Below are 24,035 nucleotides of genomic sequence, written 5' to 3'. Positions count from 1 at the left end.
GCATTCCACCCCTTTTCTTTCATAATAGGAGCCAATTCTTTCATAATAGGATAAGTTGTGTTTTTTAAAAAAAGAAAGGATCATATCACACACAATCCTTCATGATACCATATGGCAAACAAAGCCAGTCAAAAATTCCAATGGGATTTTGACAGAGGGTGAGCAAAGCTTCACCACTGAAAATACAACAAACTTAAAGACAGCAGGGTATTTCCCTACAAAGTAGTTAAAAATATTCAAACCATCCTGTATGGGCAACAAACTATATGTTGCATTCTTTACATATGTAATTACATAAAGCACTATGAAATAGGTACAATTATTCCAATTCAGAGGAGAAACTAAGACCCAGACCTCTGATGGAACTTGCCAAGGTCATGTAAACATCACAGGACTGAACAGAAATTCAAACCCAAGTGGGTTTGACCCTCAAGTTATTACCCCCGTGACCGTTATGTCTTCCTTGACAATTAAGAGACTAGGGAAGAAGGAAGGAAAGGAAAGGGTATATCTTTAAACAAATACTTGCTTAAACCATCTGACAGAGTCTTTGCCAACCTATCACTCATATAAAACCTAAGGAGAGAGACCAGAAATCAGAAAACATGACCCAGCGAAATCACAAGGCTTTATGTAGAAGTCTGTTGATGAGAAAGGGCAAAGGGACAGATACAGAAAAGGAAAGCCTGGTAGATTCCGAGTTCCTTTCACATAGGCAGCAACGTTCTTTCCTAAGTATTAAAATGGCTATTATTTCATTTTTTTCTTCAAAATAACTTGAGATGTTATTGAACAAATTATTTTAAAATACATTTGTTAATGTTTTTCAATAATAGGAGTGGGTGATTACAGAGACCATCCATTTTTATTTTGAAGGTAAATGTCAAGAGAGTTCTAAAGGCTCCTCACAAATTAAAGTTTCATGTGTCATTGTATTTCAGCCATACTATAAGTTAATTTTGTGCTGGTAACAATTCAATAACAGTTTTACTCATATTTACATATAGCATTTTTTAATTAGGTTAGAGTTTTGCTATAATTATTGTAAGCAGCATTTTTGACCTGTCAGAAACTCAATGAGAAGAATCAAATGATTGGAATTCTTTCCGCTGACTATAATTACCTATTTGGAAAAAAAAGAAACGAAGGACAAGTAAGCAAGTAGCAAACTGGAATGTATTATTTAATTTCAATTACTTACTACTTTTTTAGTTAAATCCAAGAATTGGGCAGACCTCATTTCCCCTGTAATCATATTACCTATATTACTTCACTCTATATTTTATTATTTTTTCCAGAGAATTCATTAACATAGTAATGAGCCAGCCAATTAAATGTTCTGTGTTAACATCAAAAGAAGTTTACTATGATGACTTGCAGTAAATTTAGAATTTTTTTAAAAAGTTAATTTTTAAGATAATAGAATGACAATTTAATTAATTAGGATACATAAGAGTCAGCCAGTCCTAGTGTTAGGGAACAGAAAGTCAGCAGAGAAACAGCAGAGATAAGATCTGAGGCAAAAGAGACCATTTCTAGAATGGCCGGAGGGCCAAAATGCATAAAATGAGGCTGAAGAAAGAAAAAGGCAACTAGGTAAGGGAGGTGTAATGGGCCTTGGCAGGAAGTCTGACCTTTAGTTTGAGAGTAATGGGCTCTTCTGAAGAGTTTTACCCAAGAGTGTTGCATGATTGGATTTCAGTTTTTCAAAAGCTCTCTCTAGCTGGTGAAGGCAGGGGCAAGAATCGATGTGGGCAGAGAAGTTAGGTGGCCTACTGCACTGATTCTGAAGATGGTAGTGGCTTAAAGAAAATGGTGGCAGTGAATTCAGGGAGAGGCAAACACATTTCAGATAAAGGAGACATAAGTGTGTGAAAGAATGTGTATAATCAAAGCAACAAGTATTTGGTAATTGAATGAATGACTCGTTTTAGAAAGACACTGACTTCCAAAGGGCCTTACGTGAAGCTTATTAAGAATAAAGGCTTTTTATTCTTAATAAATTGAACAAGGGGGCCTGTCTTGTTCACCATTTTACAAAAATTTTTAAAAAATAAACATTAACTTTTATGCTTTCCCCCATACACTTAAAAAAAAAAGACCTTCCAGATAAAATTTTCTTATATCTTTAAAGCACTCGCATTTCCTGTATCATTTTGAATATATATTATACAGAGACTTATTCTTGTTTAAAAAAATGACAGATGTTCAGTTTTACTTAATGTTCAAAATCATTACTTTTTTAACTCACTTTTCCTTATCAGTTATGCCCTGCTGATTTCTTTACAACCACTTCTTAAATCGCTAATCTACTGTATTTTAAATAAAATGAAATTTTCTTCAGATTCTGGAAAGTTTTAAGAAATATTTTCTGGAGATATCTTTCCTACTGTTTTCCTTCAACATGTGCTGTTATCCTGCCAAAGACTATCTTTCCCACCACACTGAGGAGACTAGGCAGAAATCCCTCAAGTCAATGCTCCGCCCCAGTTCCACCAACATATCTGCATCACACCTGTTCTTATTTATTCCATCCAGTCTCAGTGGAAAAGGATCCTCCTACACAGTTTCCTTTAGCTTACTGGAAAAATATCCTTCCTGAAATCCAGTGTAGTGGAATTGCTCTACCACTGTTCTGGTTCACATTCTCTACACAACCTCAGATCACCACTGCAACATTAATTTTCCTTTCCTATATTCTTAATTTCTCTGTCACTGGTTCTTTTCCACCAACATATATATACTGATACTTCTTTCATCTTAAAGCCATCCTTGGCCGGGTGCCGGAGCTCATGCCTGTAATCCCAGCACTTCGGGAGGCTGAGGCGGAAGACTAGCTTGAGGCCAGGAGTTCTTGACCAACCTGGGTAACACAGTGAAAGCCGATTTCTATAAAAAAATAAAAATAAATTAGCCAGGCATGACAGTGCATGCCTGTGGTCCCAGCTGCTAGGGATGCTGAGGTGGGAGGATCACTTGAGCCCAGGAGGTCTAGGCTGCAGTGGGCTTTGATGGCACCACTGCACTTCATACTGGGCAACAGAGCAAGACTCCATCTCTTGAAAAAAAAAATAGATAAATAAAAATAAAAACAAACAAATTTTAAAAAATCTTCTATATCCCTTCTAACAACTACCCAATTTCTCTCCCTCTTTAACTAAAATTTTAAAGAGCATCATCAAAGGTTTGTGTTCTTCTGCCCATTTAATGGTCAGGTATATTTCATTATTACATCATTTTTAAAGAGAGGAAGACTCAGGAAGATTAAATACTTTCCAAAGAATATAACCTAGAAATCAGTTTAGACATAATTGAAATCAAGATATTTTCGTTTAGGCCGGGCGCAGTGGCTCACGCCTGTAATCCCAGCACTTTGGGAGGCCAAAGCGGGTGGATCATGAGGTCAAGAGATCGAGACCATCCTGGTCAAAATGGTGAAAACCCGTCCCTACTAAAAATACAAAAAATTAGCTGGGCATGGTGGCGCGTGCCTGTAATCCCAGCTACTCAGGAGGCTGAGGCAGGAGAATTGCCTGAACCCAGGAGGCAGAGGTTGCGGTGAGCCGAGATTGCACCATTGCACTCCAGCCTGGGTAACAAGAGCGAAAATCTGACTCAAAAAAAAAAAAAAAAAAAAAAAAAAGATATTTTTGTTTAAGACTTTATTTGCTTTGTAATATAAAACTTAATGCTATCAATGCCACTAAATATAATTATTGATTTTTTGTGTTTAATTTTCTAAATGATAATATCATATTCAACCCAATTACCTAAAAACATATGAACATCATACAAACAAATTGATATTTAAAAATATGTGACAGTACTAAATACAAATCATAAAGTTAAAGGTAAGCAAAAGTCTTTGTCTTTGCTAAATTAGACAAAAAAGTAAAAAAAAAAAAAAAACACCTAAAAAGTATACTTGAAATATAGGACAAAGAATAATCCTTTCTGCTATTTTTTAAGCCAGTGTTACATAAATGTTAAAAGTCTTACTCTCTTATTTCTGACAGTATTTAAATACATGATACAAATAAAGTGTTATTTGTGTTTTATTTTATACTACAAAATGGGTGCAAATATGTAATTTCTACTAAAATGAGTAAAACTACAATATGATAAATATATTTTATGTGCCTATTTAATTTATCCAAATTCAATTTCATCAGGAACAAATAATCTAAGAAACCAATACTGTATTTCAGAAGTACCGTTCAGTGGTACATAATTCAACAATACAATGACTGTTATCTCAACTAAGTAATATTGAGGATTACAAAAGGCTATCACTTATTGTAAATAATTTCTATTTTGTACCACTATATTTTAGTTTTTCTAATTCCTTGGTTATCCTTTATATTTCATGTAGACAAATAATTCCTTCAACAAAATTAACTACTTAATATCAATACACCTGGACACTAAAGTCTTTAATATGTTACTTTATTCTGTAAACATTCATTGAGGGCCTACTATGGGCCAAGAACCGTCAGGCACTGAATGTAGAAAGATGGAAAATGGGTGACATAATTGCTATCTGAAGTAGTTCAAGGAGAATGTCAGTAGCACAGAAAAGTCACAGGTTACCTCATGAAACTTCTGAAAATACATTCATTTAAATAAAAGCTCTTAACAAATATAACACTAGCATAGACAAATTACATAAAAATGAAATTTAATATATTGTATCTTAATAACTAATATACATCTAAATATTACTATCTTTCTAAAATATCATACACTCCAAAGAAACAAGATAAGTTTTTTTGTTATATCAAGGAATGCAACCATTTTTCTTTTCAGGAAATGTAAATTAGCTACTTTGTTTTTGCCTATATAAAGTCTTACTACTATTGAAAAAAAATGTGAATGTTTTCATACGGTTGCATGACAGGACTTTCAAAGCATACAAAAGTGGAACTTGGGTGAAAAAACAAACTTTCAAAGTTGTAAGATGATTAAATAGATAAAGACTTCTGGAGAGATTCAGCTTTAGCTCCCAGAAGGTTAAGTGTTAATATTTCAAAGGGAGGTAAAATTTAGAGCCATATTTTTATATGACAAAATATCTGTTTACATTAGGAAGATTTCTTTATTTCTCTCAGAAGGAGAGGGCAGCTGTCTAACAGCCCTTATATAAATGCTCAGATTCATAAATCTGGGGTTCCTTTTCTATGATGTAAAATCCCCCTTTTGGTACTTGTGCATACAATCATCTGGCTCTCATCACATTGCTCTGGATGAGGAGATGGAGTGTGAGGAAGTAATGTGGTAATTGCTCTGAGAAAGAATAATCTGGCTGGGCATGGTGGCTCAGGCCTATAATCCTAGACCTTTGGGAGGCCAAGGCAGGCAGATCACCTGAGGTCGGGGGTTCAAGACCAGCTTGGCCAACATGGTGAAATCCTGTCTCTACTAAAAATACAAAAAATAAGCCAGGCATGGTGGCAGGTGCATGTGGTCCCAGCTACTTGGGAGGCTGAGGCAGGAGAATCGCTAGAACTGGGAGGTGGAGGTTGCAGTGAACCAAGTTTGCACCATTGCACTCCAGCCTGGGTAACAAGAGTGAAATTCTGTCTCAAAAAATTAAAATAAAATAATAATAATAATCTGTCCTAAATAGAAACATTGCGTTTGTTTTTGGGACAAAATGAATATATATATTTAAAATTAACATGTTCTAGATAAGAATTTAGGAGAAAAAGTATCTTTGAAAACAGAACTTTATTATACTTATTTTCAGGCAGATCAAGTCACTTTGACGGTCAATGAATAATCTTATTCAGCAAAGATAATACACGCATATTCTTTATCATTTTGTCATAAGATTTTGACATAAAAGAAAGGATAGTTTGGAGTATAAATATAAGGCAACCTATAGAAAACAAAAATAAAAATCACTTACTTGATATTATCAAGACAGCCTGATTCAGGTTTCAGTATAGCAGTATGATGAAACATTTTATATAAAGCAATCCCAAGGAAGATTACATTAAGCTGGAATGCAAAAGGTAGTGTTATGTAGCATAACTGGAGTAAGAAAAAAAACAAGAACAAAATCTATTCTCTGTAACAGATGAGATGTTCTGGGAAATTAGGTCTCACTACCCTTTTAAAGGAATTGGATCAGAGATGACTGCCTGGCGTTGTAGTAAAGGCAAGAAGCCAGTTTTGGGAATTGGGATACCGCTGAGTTACAAAGCTCTGCTATGTCAAATCACACAAATACAAAATCAGCATCAGCTGGAATGATGCTGTGGAAATTTTGAAACAATTCAACGCCTAGTGTGTGTCAAAACAAAAACAATACTTTTTTAAAGATGTGTTTCTATTTCTATACTCTGAATGTTTGTCTGAATTTATTGTTTAGTGACACATTTTCAAATATTATATTACAAAAATACAAATACTAAAATCAATATATTTTTGTGTAGCTGGCTCAAAAGGATTATAAAATGTTGGCTAAATTCTGGTGCTATAATAAACAAGGACTAAAGTAAAAGAAATCCCCAATGGCATTGTCATATCACTGGAAACAGAGAAAGCATAAAATTTAAAACAAAACAGAAGTAAAGTCCTCATGTAAACTTCATATATCACATAAAACTAAACTGTATTTAACAAAACACATAGTGAATTGCCCTTTACCACTTGATTAATTTATACATTCCACAACTTGGCAATAAAAGCCCTCCTGAAATTCTTTCAAAAATACATATTCACAATACTATATCAATCATCCCCAAATCCAAAAAGTCTACAAAGTGAGAGTTATTTTTAAAAAAATCCATTCAGTGGTCCCTGACATGAACGAAATCTAAAAGGTGGGAAAACCTAATTTGAACTGACAAAGGCTGTCTACGGTCTTTCTACTACTTGCTCTTACCTTTCCTTTTTCCTTTTTTTTTTTTTTTTTCTGGTGAAATATTGTCTTCAGTTACAGAGTGCTCCCTAGTCACTGTGAGTATTGGTTGATATGTTTTGATTTTGGGTAACTGCCTATTCCTCACTAGGGATATTGTGTATTATGCAGTATATGTACCATATTATCTTTTCAAAGTCTGAAAATTTTCTGATTCCAAAATACATCTTGTACCAAACGTTTCGGATAAGAAACTGTACACCTATATTTATCCAAAAATCAATAGGCTAATATTTTATTCACAAGATGGAGAACAACTTTTATTTTTAAAATAACTATATAAACAATTATACTAACAGTTTAATCTAAATTAAGTTAAACAATTCATTTTTGAAACCAAAATATTATGAATCTCAAAACAGAAAAGGAAATATGATTCCAGAATATATATCTAATGTGATTGTGCCATTCTCAAGTAAAATTTTAAAGTTTTGCTTTTAAATTTTAAAGTTTTCAAGATTCATATATAAAACAAAGTTGATAGGAACAGTCAGGTGTTTTCTCATCTTTCTAATTTCTGTCAGTTTCCAATTCAAATTATTCAAAAGAAAAATAATGGAAATACACTACTGTCAAACTTAAACTCATCACTGTTCAAATATCTATAGAACCAAATGGATTATGTTGGATTAGACCCTTGAGTAGCTATTATATTGCATAAGATTTTGCAAATGCATATTTTCTTATTCCAACAGTTTTGATTAACTATTTTACAACATAAAAGTAGACTATAATGAGTGTTTAATTGCTTGAATTATGTAGGGTCAAATAAGTACATGCTTTCCCCACATTAACCTCTGTAAATTAAAGATAGTCAGTACTGGGATAGTGAAAGTTTTATTTCTTGACCTGGGAAACACAGAGTTAATTAGGAATTCTTACCATAATTATCAAGGTTGCTGGTCCTATAAAACTCCAAATGAAGTAGGTGTCAAGTCGGAGCCAACATCTGCAATGAGACACAAGGGAGAGAAGGCATTCAAGGACTGGGTATGGGACATACATCAAGAGTGAGCAAGTGACAGAGAAGAATGTGAGCTGCAAAGCATTCCCCTGGGAGACAGGAAATATTACATTGCTTGTTCATTTAAATGCTGAATTATGTGCCCAATTTCTGACAGCACTATTGATGGAGTAAGATAATTACCCCTGGAGGAAGCAGGAAAAAATGGCACTGGGCCTATTTGCTAAGGCCTTTTGTGTCTGTCATAGAAACTTAAAAAAAAAGAGAAAGAAAGAAAGAAAAAGCCATACACGTAGCCATTAAATCGAGTAGCTTTAAGCTATCCTTTTCTCTTCAGTTATGGTGCTACATAACCTGTCTATCAGCTGTCGGGCAAAGTCACATTTTCCTGTCAGGAAGATCTGAGGAATGCAGTACAAAGAAGAAATAAATTTGGTATCAGAAGATTGAAGTTTAATTAGGTTGGGCAGCCAACCTTTGAGATTTCTGGAGTCTTAAAAGGTGCATTGTTACTGCTCATGCTTCTGGAGTTGCAAATGATCCTTAGCATCCCATGAAGTTGATTAATGACCCAAAAGTAAATTATTAATCACTTAATTTCAGCTACATTTAATACTCCTCCAATTCTTAAAACCTCTGGGAAATTCCACTTTCATTCTTCAGGATGACAGGAAGACAAAATGGAAGTGACTAGTTATGATAAAGATTAATGTAAATTTTGAACAAATTACATTTGATGTTAAAAATAATATATTGAATTATTTGCCATTTTGCCAGATATGAGGCATAATCAAGAAGAAAATATCTCCAGCGGTAAATATTCAAGACTGGTTTGGTATATAATAAAAATGTGCAAATTCTAAGGACTCAAATATTTCTGTGATTATAAAAGTTACTTATAAGTAATAATGGAATAACAGAAAAACTATTAAGAAGGGAAATTAGAAATGCCTATCAAAAAAGGAATGAATAAATACAATATTTTCTATTCCTTAGATGAAATGTTACAAAATAGTTAAAAAGGAGAAGTAGGTCTACATATGTCAATAGGATAAATTAAAAAACAAAGTGGGGTGCTGGGCGTGGTGTCTCACATCTGTAATTCCAGCATTTTGGGAGGCCATGGCAGGCAGTCCACTAGAGCCCAGGAGTTTGAGACCAGCGTAGGAAACACGGTGAAACCCTGTCTCTGCAAAATTTAGCTGGGCATGGTGGTGTGTCCCTGTAGTCCCACCTCTCAGAAGCCTGAGGTGGAAGGATCGCCTAAACCCGGGTAGTTGAGGCTGCAGTGAGCTGAAATCACACTGACGCTGGAATGCAGGTGTCTCACACCTGCATTCCAGCCTGGGTGACAGAGTGAGACCCTGCCTCAAAAAAAAAAAAAAGTTGAGTAAAAACGTAAGATAAAGAATATAAACGATATCAAATGTATATATAATAGCCTATATATATATATATGTTAAAGATACACACCACAGACATTAAAAACTACACACAATATATTTTTGATGGAGATATATTTTATATATATATATGTAAAATATCTCCATCAAAAATATATGTTATATATATATTATATATATATATATAATATATATATATATATAATATATATATATTATTTAATGGAAAGGAATGAAACCCACCAAACTCATGTCAGTGGTTTCCTCCCACATAAGAGTAGAGAGCACCTAGAAGTGGACCCAATGGGCTTTAGCCATATGTTTTAGGTTAGTGATTACTGACAGCAAATACACTAAAATACTAACAGTTAGCATTTGAGTGGTGGAGGCAATGATGTTAATTATGGTTTTTGGCTTCCTTTACTTTGCTATAACTGTAAACTTATTTTAAGAGCTAGATTTTAAGAAAATAAAATAAAATAAAAAAGCCTTGAACCAAAACAAATTGCCAACAAAAAGCCTATTTTAAAGCAATGAAGAGGGTGAGCACAGCAGCTCACCCCTGTTATCCCAGCACTTTGGGAGGCCAAGGCAGGAGGATCATTTGAATCCAAGACTTTGAGCCCAGCCTGGGTAATATAGTCAGACCTCATCTCTACCAAAAAAAAAAAAAAAAAAATTAGCTGGGGATGGTGGTGTATCCCTGTGGTCCCAGCTACTCGGGAGGCTGAAGTGGAAGGATGATTTGAGCCCAGGAGGCCCAGGCTGTGGTGCTGTACTCCAACCTGAGCAACAGAGTGAGACTCCGTCTCAAACAAAAACAAAACAAAAACCAAAAACGAAGTCTGGCCTTCTATTAAGTTAACCACATGTAAACTAATTTCAGTAGAAGTACAACAGGCACTCTAACAAGAAAGTAACTGCAAGTTCCTATTTTTTATGTAGACAAGGTAATTTCTATATTCAAAGTAAACACAACAATCCTGTTTGAAAAAATGCTATTAGTGAAGCAATCAATGCTTAGTTAAAAACTATTGGTTTGTTTGGATAATTAGTTACCCTTTTGTTGTGGTGGTGTTCAGAAAACTCGATCATAGGACATAGAAGTGTGGTGCCAAATATAAGCAGAAACAAACTAGAGAATTCAAGGTTGAAATATGAACATAGTCTTCATTCTGACCATAGGCTATCTTGTTACAGCCCTAATAAAAGAGAGAGTGTGCGTATGTGTGTATGAGAGACAGCGAGAGAGAGAGAGAGAGAGAGAAAGAGAGAGAGAGAGACAGAAAAGAAACTCTTGGGAAAGGAAGATTTTCATGGGTCTTTCTGGGTCCTGAACAAAGATTGTATTTTCCCGAAGGGTAAAAACAATGAAGGAGCTTGGGCACATGGCTCACGCCTGTAATCCCAGCACTTTGGGAGGCCGAGGAAGGCAGATCACTTGAGGTCAGGAATTCAAGACCGGCCTCCACATCCAACTTGGTGAAATCCCGTCTCTACTAAAAATATAAAAATCAGCTGGGCATAGTGGTGCGTGCCTGCAATCCTAGCTACTTGGGAGGTTGAGGCAGGAGAATCGCTGGAACCCAAGGGGCGGAGATTGCAGTGAGCCCAGATCGTGCCATCGCACTCCAGATGGAATGAGACTTTGTCTCAAAACAAAAACAAAAGCAAAAACAAAAAAACAATGAAGAACAAAACCAAAACATGGACAGTTTCCCAGTCTAGATCAGACAGATACAGATCAGACAGATACACACACACACACACACACACAATTGTAGCTGGTGAATGCTGCTGAAATTACAGTAACATGATATAATGGTAATAATACATTTTAAGAAGGACTGCTAATAATGCAGCTCTTGTTATTTTGTAGGTCAAATAAGTTTTTGAAAGCTAATCTGAGAACTAAAACACATTTACAGAAAAATTCTTAATAGGAAAATGTGCTCCATAATCTTCTATAGAAGATTATTTTACAAGTTAAGGGATCTTAAATAAATATCTTTAATTATATTATTAACGGTTGTCTTGGACTAAGGGAATTTTAAAATTTTAAATAATCTCACCAAATGCTTTGTTAAAATAAAATAGTATCATTAAATTACAGCCTTGCAAACTTTGCTTTTTTGAAAATGGTCTCAGCTTAGCTAATGCTGTATTTGGAAATGTGCTTTTGGCATAGCAATCTTTTCTAAATGTAAAAAGGCAACTCAAAATGATTATTTTTATTCATTAAGAAAAAATTTTATATCTATTTGGTAGAATAGATTTACATTTCCTTTGGAACTGAATAGTGAAAGAGGCAATATAAAATACATAAAGTGTACTTAGTAAATCATCCCTCCATGAGGGCCGCTGGGGCTTTACTCTCTTCTGGAAGGCTGTGTGGCAAGAATCCCTTTTCTAATTTGATTGCCATATGTCCACACCTGCTGTTGTTTCTGGCCACATGCTGGCTTTCTCAAAGCCTTCTGTGTTTCCTCCTCTTCCTATTAACTACCTTACAAATTTGCATGATTCCTGTCCCAGTTCCCTGTGCCTATGTTAAAAAATTTCACTCAGGCTTTAAGGTGGAGAAGAATATTATGTGGGGTCTATATATACATGTCTGGGCACGTATATCCTGCCTCAGAGTTTTCTTTTATAAGTCTGGCCATTCAGTGACATTTAGATACAATGTAAAAACACTGGCTGAGATGAGACAAAGCTAGTAGAACAATTTATCACACTAAACACACTGAAATCCAGCTGTGAATGGTAAGAGAGACCCACTACTGAAGAATACAATTTAACTGAAAATTGCCTTTATCTACCAAGCAACACTTAATTTGTGAAATTAGTAATTTGGATTGGCCATTCACATTTAATTTTTAAGAAATGGCCATTTCTTTTTTATAAATGAAATTGAATCATATATATATAATCTACACATTATGTTTATAAAAGTACTGTAACAAAAAACAGAACAGACTTGAGAAAGCAAGTGCATTCTGACCACACGTTTATTTCACTCATGTTTATTTGAGGCAATAGTAAAAACCTTTGATATTAGATATATTCTGTAATTCAAAGAAACACTTGTCATATACGACAAAACTTGATCTCTTTTTCATTTATCTAATACAAATGTTATTGAAATTCATTTTCGTAGCATAATTTCATTTCAATTAGTAAAAGTAACATATATTGCTAGATATATGATGAAGTCTGATTGAATCATACAAATTTATTGATCTCGAAACTCTAAAGAACTGATGTTAGCCCACAAGAATAAATTGTCCTTCTCCTTGTGAATTGTTCTATTTTAAAATATTAACCAAAGTTTTTTAGAGTCATGTAAATTAACAATATGTTTGTTTCACTTTCTACAGGATGCTTAAATCAGAGACTAAATTATTCTTGATGAATATTAAATGTAACCAGTAAACAATCTTTGGCAACTATTAGATCATGAAATTCAAAAGGCTGAATCATATCAAGTCGTTTATAAGAATTTTTAAATTATACAACATCCTTTTCTCTGTAACATTTGCCTATATATATGTATGTATATATGTATATATACATGTATGTCTGTCTTTGTGTGAGTATATATAGGCAAATGTATATATATACACATTTATATATATATATGTTTATGTGTGTGTATGTGTATATATATACATTTGCCTATATGTGTGTGTATATATGTGTATATGTATACACACACACACACATATATATAGGCAAATGTACACACACACACACACACATGCACACACACACACAAACATATAGCAAGATTGAGAGAGTAAGAAAGGAATAAAGAGAAACTGAGCAAAAAAGAAGGGCAAGATGGAAAAAAGGAAATAGGTATCTACTCCAAGTATAATAAATCTAGGTCTCAGCTTATTGCATAATATGATTGTTAGGGATTCTCTAATGTCATTTTCATCACAGCACATTCATACATCTAATGTTGAAATACTTTGTAAGCAAGTGCATGAATTATTTAAAAAAAAGCTTGGTGGAGAGGAATGGAACGCAGTCAGTGCTGGTCAAGACTAGCATTTGAGGTTCTGCTACAGTTGTGGATCTTAGAATTAAACACCACCACTAATATATCAAAAGTAGAGTGTGCTGTCTTTATTTCCTGAACATGTTATATTTTAAAAAATAATTTCATTATTTTTTCAGCAAAATGCATCCTACATTCTATGATGGACTATAAAGATAAGAATTATAACTATCTATTATAATGTATTAATACTACTAAATGTTGAGCAATTGCCATGTTCTCATCTTAGTAGAAGGTGAAATCTCCTAAGAACTGTGTACAAGAAACCCCTGTGACACAAGTTTACCTATATAACAAACCTTCACATATACCCCTGAACCTGAAAGTAAAAAAAAAAAAAGACTTGTAATCACTACTCTAGTAAATGGACGCTTTTTAATACAATCTATTTTATAATTAAAACCAATGTTGCTGATCATGTTTATGTTTCTTCATTTGCATCAGCCAAATAATAGTACCAGTAATAAAAGTTCTGATTTAATAAATACTTGTCTATGCTAGACACTTTACATATATACATACTTTTTATATACATACATATATTTTATGTATATACATACTCTGATTCATAAATGTGTATACACACACATACACACACACACAATTTCAAACATCAGAATAGTCTTGCTAGGTACTTATAATAACTCCCACTTTAGGGATTAGGAATGTGATATTCAGGTAAACTACCCACAGTCACATAGATAATAAGGAGTTGAGACTAAATTTTATTCTAGTCTACCTGACTCCAAACTTTCTGTGGCTATTAGGTGTTTCTCCAGAGAATAAAGATACAAGTTATAAAACAACTAATTGATAATCGTAAATTCTTAATAAGTAGGTGAGAAATTTATATGCTGTATATAATGCACAGATTACTAAAACAGGTCTCAAGTCAAAATATCAGATCTTTCTAAATATAAAGTCATTTGATGTCAGTGAAACTTTTAGTATTATTAAACAGCTTCCTCACTGCAATATGACTTATATATCATAAATCATTTAACAGAGTATAACTCCAAGGTTTTTAGTATATTTAAGAAATGGGAACCAATCGCCATAATTTAATTTTATATTTTCATTTCACCAAAATGAAACTCTGTACCCACCAAAAGTCACCCTTCATTGTCCACCCCTCACTGCCCTGCAATGACCCAACCATACTCTCCCATCTTCCCAACCACTATATTTTCTGTCTTTAAAGATTTGCCTATTCTGGACATTTTATATAAACAGCAACATATAATATATAGTCTTTTATAACTGGCCAAACTATAGTCAAACATATCTGGTGATAATATTACAGTAAAGTTGATGCTTCATGTCAATTAAATGTTATAAGAACATTTTATAACATCATATAATAATTGCTTAGAAAAAGACTCCTTAGGTGAAAATATGATTTTCTATGAGTTTGAAATGCTTAGAAACTGTGAACAAAATGAGTAAATCTATGAATATCACTTCAGATACCATCAAGATCAATGTTTTTCTTGAATAATACTCTAATCTGATATTTTTTTAAAAAGTCTATAATCACTTTTCTACCTACATGATTATGCTGGTTAGATAATGAAGTGAAAATACGGAAATCTGGGGTCTTTTAACTAGCAGAGAAGAGACCACTCCTTTTAGAGATGCTCTTAAGATAGTGAGCTAGGAAGACAAATGTAAAATTTAATGGATAATTTACAACAATTTTCAGATCATAAAATTTGATTTCAATTATTTTTAATGGCTTGGCTATTCTTCTAGTACTCAAGAATGTTCTGATCGATTATAAATGTTCATGACTTCATCCACACATTTAGAAACTCCTCATCAATTTTTTAGCCCAGATTTTCTATCCTAGACAATTCTCTGGGCTTTACCCCTTCTCAGTGTCCTCTCTCCCTTCTCCTGGTACCCACTTCTAATTCCTTATTCCAGTCCACTTATGATGGTACTGCTTTTTCACTTGCATACATGAGATTGAGTGAAAAATGCTATAAAATATCAATGTGCTTTTTTCACCGCAACATCCACCTCCTGGGTTCAGGCAATTCTCTTGCCTCAACCTCCTCAGTAGCTGGGATTACAGGCACGCGCCACCATGCCCAGCTAATGTTTTTGTATTTTTAGTAGAGACGGGGTTTCACCATGTTGACCAGGATGGTCTCGATCTCTTGACCTCGTGATCCACCCGCCTCGGCCTCCCAAAGTGCTGGGATTACAGGCTTGAGCCACCGCGCCTGGCCTGATTTTTTTCTTTAAATAAAAATTTACTGTTCAAACAGTTTTGATGTTTTGGTAATATTGCAATAATTAAAGTTTAAATGAAGTGATTAGTTTCAGGTCATAAAACCAAAAGTATTTAGCACTGAATTTCCAAATGTGCCCTGTCTGAATTATTGTTAAGTCAGTGCCAGCCTTTGTTATAATTATCTTCTGACACTATCATATTGATGGCATCACTGAATACCCATATAAATAATAGTCTAAGAGACAAAGAAAGATATAAAGAAGAGACAAATGAAAATGAATGCCCATTAACAGTGCAATTTATACCTGTGGTGTATTAGCAGAATTTTTTTTTAAAGATTATTGGTTTTTTAAATGGATTTTTAAAATGTCTGATTATTTTAACCAAATGTTATTCTAAGAATGTTCTTGAATATAATGGCATTACGGATAAAAAGATTTTGTTAAACACATAATGGCTCTTTACAAGCACTGCAAATTGATGGCAAACTAAGCAACTTCTCTAAATCAAATTTTTATGCTTTGTGTGTATGTGTTTTATACATAATAATAAATTCAATAGCCCTAATAACATTTCATAGAAAACATATGAAAATCCATCAGCCAGAGGGAATATGGTAGTTATCTCCGTATCTATCAAAATAGCATTTATTTAACCTATAAAACAATTTTATCTCTAATTTTATCTCCTACCATTAATATAATTCTCCCAATTTTAGAAATGTAAGGTATTATTATTATATTAAAGGTTTCAGAAATAAAACCTCATTGTCAGTATAATAAACAAATACATTAAGAGCAGAGAAAAGGGAAACGTCTATTATTTGAATTATTGTAATAGACATTCAGTAGTTTTATTTTAGATGTACTCTAAGTAGGCAAGACTGAAGAATAAACACTTAAGAATCATGAAGTTCCAAAAACAAGCAAAAAAGACTTCCAAGGCATACATTTTACTGTATTGAGCTTAATAATAATTTAAAGAAAATAGCTGACAAGATTTCTCTGATTTCTGGCTAATTTTACTTTATTTTAGACCTGGATTATATATTTTCATATTTAAAAAAATCTATGTGGCTCATAGGAAGGTAACATTGCAAACAAACCTGAGATAGCAGAGATGTGTGTGAATAGAAGAGGCACATAGTGAGGAAGGAGTAGGAAATGCCATATTAAATAAAATAAAAGCAATACACAACAGCAAGAGAAACTGGGACAAAGACATTCTCAATGATAAGAAACAAAATACATAATTCTATATACAGAAATCCTTTGAGTTGTGTAAAAATTAATGGCTTATATTTTTCATTGCAATGTCTTGATTAAGTCCTGATGGAAGTAATCTGTTCACTTTAACTTCTCAAGTAAACCCCAATGGGTCAGTACTGGTTCTCTTCAATACCTTCTTCTTCAGTGGGCAAAATGGCACTGTGTAGATGTTGGATTCCATGAATTCCCAAAAAGTAGAAGTCAAACATTTTTTACATGTGTTCTGAATGCTCTCTGTGGACAGTTTATTTAAAATGTACAAACAAGACACTAAAATGTTTTATGTACACCTGTGAAGTAGTTGAAATAATGAAATTTTTCCCATCTTTTACTCTCTGTTTTCCATCTACCCTCCCTTTTCTCTATATCTGTTTTGCTTATCTTTGTGTTGGAAAAAGTCACAATTGCAGAACTGAAGTATTATTAAGGCTTGTTTTAAATCGCTGCCTGGGAAACAAATTAGCCCCTAGTTTCACACAGTAATAATGTCAGTAAATGAGGGCTTCCAGTTATGGTGCAGGAAATTAAAGTAATGATGGCCAAAGCTTTAACAAAGTCACAGGAGACTACATATTATTGATTCTAAGAAAAGATAGATTTCTACTGTCCAAAAAATGACATCTGTCTCAAAGTAAATGACTAAAACACAAACCAAACAAATTGAATGAATTCGGTAACAGGAAAATTTCCAAATACCTACTGAGAAAAAATTTAATGTAAAACAAAAACGTAATTTGGAACTTCAGGAGAGCAAAATGGAACTACGTAACAATATTTGAAATAGTATAAGGTCACAAGTAACTATATTATTCAATTTCTTGGTAGGAAAATGCATTGAGCAAAATGTAAAGTCCCATGATCTAACTGCTAGGGGGTTTCGTTTTGTGTTGATTAAAATATTCTAAAATTAGACCTTACTGATGAATGTATAATACCATGAACATCCTAAAAACAACTGAAGTGTATACTTTAAACTAGTGAGTTTTATGTTATATGTATATATCAAAGTTATTATTTAAAAAAAAGAGGGCCAGGCGCGGTGGCTCAAGCCTATAATCCCAGCACTTTGGGAGGCCGAGGCGGGTGGATCACGAGGTCAAGAGATCGAGACCATCCTGGTCAACACGGTGAAACCCCGTCTCTACTAGAAATACAAAAAATTAGCTGGGCATGGTGGCGTGTGCCTGTAATCCCAGCTACTCAGGAGGCTGAGGCAGGAGAATTGCCTGAACCCAGGAGGCGGAGGTTGCGGTGAGCCGAGATCGCGCCATTGCACTCCAGCCTGGGTAACAAGAGCGAAACTCTGTCCCCCCCCCCAAAAAAAAATGAACCTATATCAACCTAACATCCCTCCCCTAAGATATCTTTAGGGGCAATCTCAGATAATGTTTTTGTGCTAATCCTAGTCTATTTCAAAAGTGTCACTGGAATGAACAGAAAAATCACAGACTTGATTACAATTCACAAAGGTAAGATTAAAAAATAATTGTTATTAATATATTTAGACAAATGGTTTTAAATAGCCTACCACTATACTCAAAGGCTTAACAGGAATAAGTCTTCTTTTAATTGTATTGTTGGTGCCTAAAATAGCATAGTTCACATATGCTGTTTTAACTATGCTCCCAATAATTCTGGCCCCCTCTCCTTGTCGTTCCCTTTTTATGAATCCTCACTTCTGAGAAGCAAGCTGTTTTATTGCCAGCATGTTCAGACTGCTGATTGCCGATGGAGACCCATGAAATTTGGCTTATTAACTTCTGTACAAATTGAAGTTATCTAACCTGATCTGAGCCTTCACTGCTGCTTGAAAATCTTTTTATTAATGTCTAATTGGCTCCTTAGCACATTTTCCATAGTGTTCATTTCAAAGCTTTTCAAATCTGTTCTTTAAGTGACCTCACCTATTCACTCAATAGAAAGCAACATCTTTTACTTGATGGAAAATTTCCTTCGCTTCAAAATTTACCTTTCCTTTCCTTCACACTCCCCTCAAAAATGTGGGGTCATTTTACAATTTCCAAATAAATAAATAAATAAACAAATACATCCTAGTTTATTTGAAATAACCTGACTTGGCTCATCTCACATCTGCTACCCACTAGCTCTATAGCCACAGGCAATGCAATACATTTATCTAGTATTTGATTTTCTCAACTGTAAAATTAGTGCCATGGACTTTGCAAATTCTAGGACCACTTTTAGTAATAAATCAAGATTTTTCTAATCTTGTGTTTAGCCGTGTGTCTTTCTATTCCCCAGGACTTTTCCCTTTCATTTGGCCCATATATTCTAAGAGGAATTTTCTCTCCACAAATCTCCTTCTATTAATTTGATTCTTCTCACCCTAGCTCTGCTTAAGACTTCATCTCTAAAATCTTCCTTCATGATTATCACATAAGTTAATATTTTCACTATTTTTCAATCTACTTACTTCCGGGTGTAAATAACACTCTTACTACTGACTTATCTCTTCACACCTTCCAATTTGCCTCTTCTTCCAGTACTTTGCACAAATGGCTGTCGCACTATTTGGGAGGCTGAGGCGGAAGGATCACTTGAGCTCAGAAGTTCCAGCAGCCCAGGCAACATAGAGGCCCCACCTCTTAAAAAAAAAGACTTGTTACAGAGGTCAAACGTTTTTTTGTTTTTTTGTCTTTTTATAACTTAAACTAATTTTGACATAAAACAACACTGATGGTAGTTTTTTGTTCTTGTTTTGTTTTGCCTCTTAGAGATGAGGTTTCACTCTGTCAACCAGGTTGCAGTAAGGTGGCATAATCACAGCTCACTGTAATCTTGAAAGCCTGGGCTCAGGCGACTCCCCTGCCTCAGCATCCTAAGCAACTTCATAGGCATGCACCACTGTGTCTGGTCCCTGGTGGTGTTCTGAAACACCGTCTTGACACTTTCTTCTCACTTCCCTTGAGTCTGAATCTCATGGTAATCTTTCTAAGCGTCTGCTTACCTCTTATTTTTTCTCCTGGGGCTATGTTCTAAATATGATTATTCATCAGAGATCTATCTTGGTTTCCTTTCTAATCTTTTTCTAATAAAACTTTGATTTACTCTGGGGATCTCAACTGTTATATGTATGTAGATTAAAAATATATTTTTATTTGAACTTCATCCTAATATGCTGCGCATCTCCATATATATGTCTTACAAATTTAAAGCTATGTTGAAAACAAAATTCATCACTCTACCTCAATGCCAACCTAGAAAAAAGGGGAAAAACACAAGCTGTCCCTGTTCCTATACTCTTTCTCTTGATGACATAAAAGGTTTTCCAGTGACTCGAACTGACTTGTCAGAAAGTAGAGAAGACACCAGTGTCAGGGGCTACACCGTCCTGTGCTAGCAGACTAGCAAACAGCTTTTCATGCAGCTAGTCCTTCCTTTGACAAACGTCTTAATTTTCTGAAGAAAAATAAAATTATGATCTCTTTGTAGTTATGCAATATGATGTGGATGTGGAAAAATCATGCTGTTTTAAAACAGCATGATGGTAAGTCTCAATGTATTTTTTTTTCTTTTACATCATAACCAAAGTATAACGATGGACTGACATATACAGATTTGCTGCTCCAGTTCCTTCATTTATTGCTGTGAGGTAATATAAAGACTTTAGCTTCTAAGAAAATCCAACACTTTTATTTCACCTAGATTTAAAAAGAAAGAAAACAATAAACTTACACTTTATCTGTTCCATAACTCCTGTAGTCTACTGCAGCGGACACAGCCACAATGAGTGCCGGCATCCCATAGCCAACCAGATAAAAGTATTTCCTACGTGAATGTTCACTCTCAAAAACCTCCACCAGCATGATATAGAGCTGCACCCCCTCCAGAAACATCCAGGTGAAGGCAGCCAAGAAGAAGAAATGTAAGAGGGCAGCAAAAACAGCACAGGCAATCTAGGAAAAGGAACAAATGATTTAGTCAAATCACTACCACATGGAATACCGGTCAACTGCCATAAAACCAAATTAAATATTTACCAAGGCTGCATAACAACACGTCTGCAAAGTAATAATCCAGAGAAGATTCTTAAAACACAGATATTAAAACTAATATACTTAAATATAACCTATCTTTGAAAACTGCCTTTAACATTAATAATGGCTTAAGGATGACAGCATATCATTAGAATAAAAAAATTATAATAGGAAAAATTCTAATAAGAGCCTATGAATAATTATTCCTGAGATTAGCATAAAGATTTTAAAATAGATTTTAGGAATTCTTTCTCTTGGCCATAATCATGTGTATACTAACATACTAAGTTCTTCATCTGTCAATGAAAAAGAAACATTAGAACTAAGGGGAAAAATAAATAGTGTAATTAATTGCAGTATTTTAATGATGATATTATTAGTAATTGTTTGTTTCATGATGATATTATTAATTATTCATAATTGTTTTTTATTTCTTCCCAAAAGGATTTAAGGTGGTGTTGGAAAATTCATGGTGAACATGATTACAAAAGGATCTGGTTAAAATTAAATGTTCCCAAACTGCTTTCTTTGTCTGAATTTTTGTTATCATACTAAATATTGATTTAGACAATCTTGGTCAAAAAACGCAGCCAGCTCTTATTTTTGTATATTTTCTAAATTATACAATTTTCAGCTGAGCAACTATCAATTCCTTACTCTCATGGCAATTCCTGAAATCTTATTTCTTTCAGTTCTTCTTCCTTATAGGAAGCCCTGACTAGCCCGGGTGCAGTGGCTCATGCCTGTAATCCCAGCACTTTGGGAGGTCGAGGCAAGGCAGATCAGGAGGTCAGGAGTTTGAGACAAGACTGGCTAACATGGTGAAACCCTGTCTCTACTAAAAATACAAAACATTAGCTGGGTGTGGTGGCAGGTGCCTGTAATTCCAGCTACTTGGGAGGCTGAAGCAGGAGAACTGCTTGAACCCAGGAGGTGTAAATTGCAGAGAGCTGAGACCATGCCACAGCACTCCAGGCTGGGCAACAGTGATAGATTCCATCTATTAAAAAAAAAAAAAAAAGGAAGCCCTGACTGACATCTATAGCTGCTACTAGAAAAGGTCAACAAACTTACAGAAGTGACCAGAATAGTATGGATTCATTGATTAGTATAATCCCTATGAAATAAGACAAAAGGGCAGGTCAAATTTTAGTTTTCAAACATGACATTGAGGGAGAGAACAGGAAATCCTACATCTGAGGAGCTAGAAGGAAAGCTGGTCCTAAACTATGTGGAGTGCAGAAAAGGACACCTTGCTATCAAGGGGAGTGAAGACAAGTTTTGCTGAGCTGCACTCTACCCATGTTTTCATATCAATCATTGTTCTTTATATTACTTGTTAGAAATGAGTTTTGTGTGGTATGCAATATTTGGCAAAGTTTTTTATATCATATGTAACATCAGGAAACAAAAATAAGAATAAGGTTTCTAAATGAAAAGAAATCACACAGCATTTGAATTGCAAGCTAACAAGAGAATAAAATGATATATTCTTGGAAAATAACACAATTTTCCATTTCTTGCTTTTTAGAGGTAGAACTTCAACTATTAATTTTTGTTAAATAAGGCTTTACTTTCTTGGGGAAAGCAATGTGTACTTTGATTGCTTATTCATAGGTATGCATTTATGGGGAAAGCTGTCACATTACTATATGATACCCAATTAAAAATATAATCACCATAATTGTACCCTTCACAGTCATTAATCATGAATGTGTAATCACCAACATGAATCCAACTGCATTTTTATTGTAAAGTACTCCATACATACGGAAACATACCAGAAAACAGCATTAAGTGAACAAACTATTTATTATGCTCGAAGTCTTCTACAAAATGAAGCTTTTATGCTCATTTGCAGTTTTACTCATGATAACAAACTTGAATCATGAATAAATCTTAAGTAAACTGAAACTGCCTCCCAAAATTATAAGTGGTCATAAAGTCTGCGTAATATATTAAGATATTATCTATTATTTATATTTCCTTCTTGGTTTTACTAACACTGGGCTAGTGCTGTTCATTTTTTTTTCCCTTTTCTTTCCCTTTTCCTCTTCCTCCTTTCCTTGATATGACTAAATGTAGGCTGCAATAACGTACAGGGTTGGCACTTAAATACATGACCAGAACTCACGCAAATATAAAGTGTCAAACAAAATCTGGGAAGAGTTTACATACACTAAAAATGATTTGCAGGTTGTACTATTTTCCAAAATACATCAGTTGGAAAAACTCATTTTAGACATGCAGATTTTAATGTAATGTCGGCTGATTTTAAGGATATTATAAACTTTAAAACACAATTCTATTTATTAGAAAAAATATATTTTTTCGTTTTCTAAATAATTTTACCAAGGTTTTCCCAATATTGAGCTCTGTGGTTAAAACAAAAGAAAAAAATGATGACAATATGTAGTTCCTTAGAAAGACAAGTTATGAAATAATTTCTGAAGAAATGTACATCTTATTTATTGGTAATGGGAACACAAAATGGACAGCAACTTTGGAAGACAATTTGTCAGTTTCTTTAAAAACTAAATATACTCTTACCATGTGATCCACAAATTGTGCTCCCTGGTTTTATCCTAAGGAGTTAAAAACATATATCCACACAAAAACCTGCACACAAGTGTTCACAGTAGCTTTCTTCATAATTGACAAAAGCATAATTGACATCTTGGGAAGCAGCCAAGATGTTCTTCAGTAAGTGAGTAGATCAGACAATGGTGGTACATCAGACAATGGAATATTATTTAACTCTAAAAATAAATAAGCTATCAAGTCACAAAAAAAGCATGAAGGAAATTCAAATATATATATGACCATTTGAGAGAAGCCACGGCCAGGTGTGATGCCTCATGCCTGTAATCCTAGCACTTTGCGAGGCTGAGACGGGTGAATCGGATAAGTCCAGGATTTTGAGACCAGACTAACAAATATGGCACAACCCTGTCTCTATTAAAAATACAAAAAGTTAGCTGGGCATGGTGGCACATGCTACTCCAGGGGCTATGGTGGGAGGATTGCTTGAGCCTGGGAGGTGGAGATTCCAGCGAGCCAAGATCATGCCACTGTACTCCTGCCTGAGTGACAGAGTGAGACGAAAGAAAGAAAGAAAGAAAGAAAGAAAGAGAGAGAGAGAGAGAGAGAGAGAGAGAGAGGGAGGGAGGGAGGG

The 24,035-nt window shown here is 34.3% G+C and overlaps 1 protein-coding gene across 5 annotated transcripts in view; it reads right to left on the bottom strand.

The window, feature by feature from the left end:
• ADGRL3 (adhesion G protein-coupled receptor L3) overlaps positions 1-24,035 on the bottom strand; it is an 844,276-nt gene that overhangs the window by 66,582 nt on the left and 753,659 nt on the right. For all 5 annotated transcript variants that reach the window (XM_032272132.1, XM_032272140.1, XM_032272143.1 and 2 more), the window contains 3 exons: positions 20,559-20,779; positions 7,808-7,874; positions 5,909-6,000 (listed from right to left, as the gene is read on the bottom strand). In XM_032272132.1, coding sequence (XP_032128023.1) covers positions 5,909-6,000; positions 7,808-7,874; positions 20,559-20,779 — 380 coding nt within the window. The remainder of the gene's footprint in view (positions 1-5,908; positions 6,001-7,807; positions 7,875-20,558; positions 20,780-24,035) is intronic.

The sequence above is a fragment of the Sapajus apella genome, unplaced genomic scaffold (assembly GCF_009761245.1).
Source record: "Sapajus apella isolate SASKATOON/1434 unplaced genomic scaffold, GSC_monkey_1.0 scaffold5, whole genome shotgun sequence".
Lineage (NCBI taxonomy): Eukaryota > Metazoa > Chordata > Mammalia > Primates > Cebidae > Sapajus > Sapajus apella.
The sequence above is the reverse complement of the archived record's forward strand: the minus strand, read 5'-3'. Positions and strand labels throughout refer to the sequence as shown.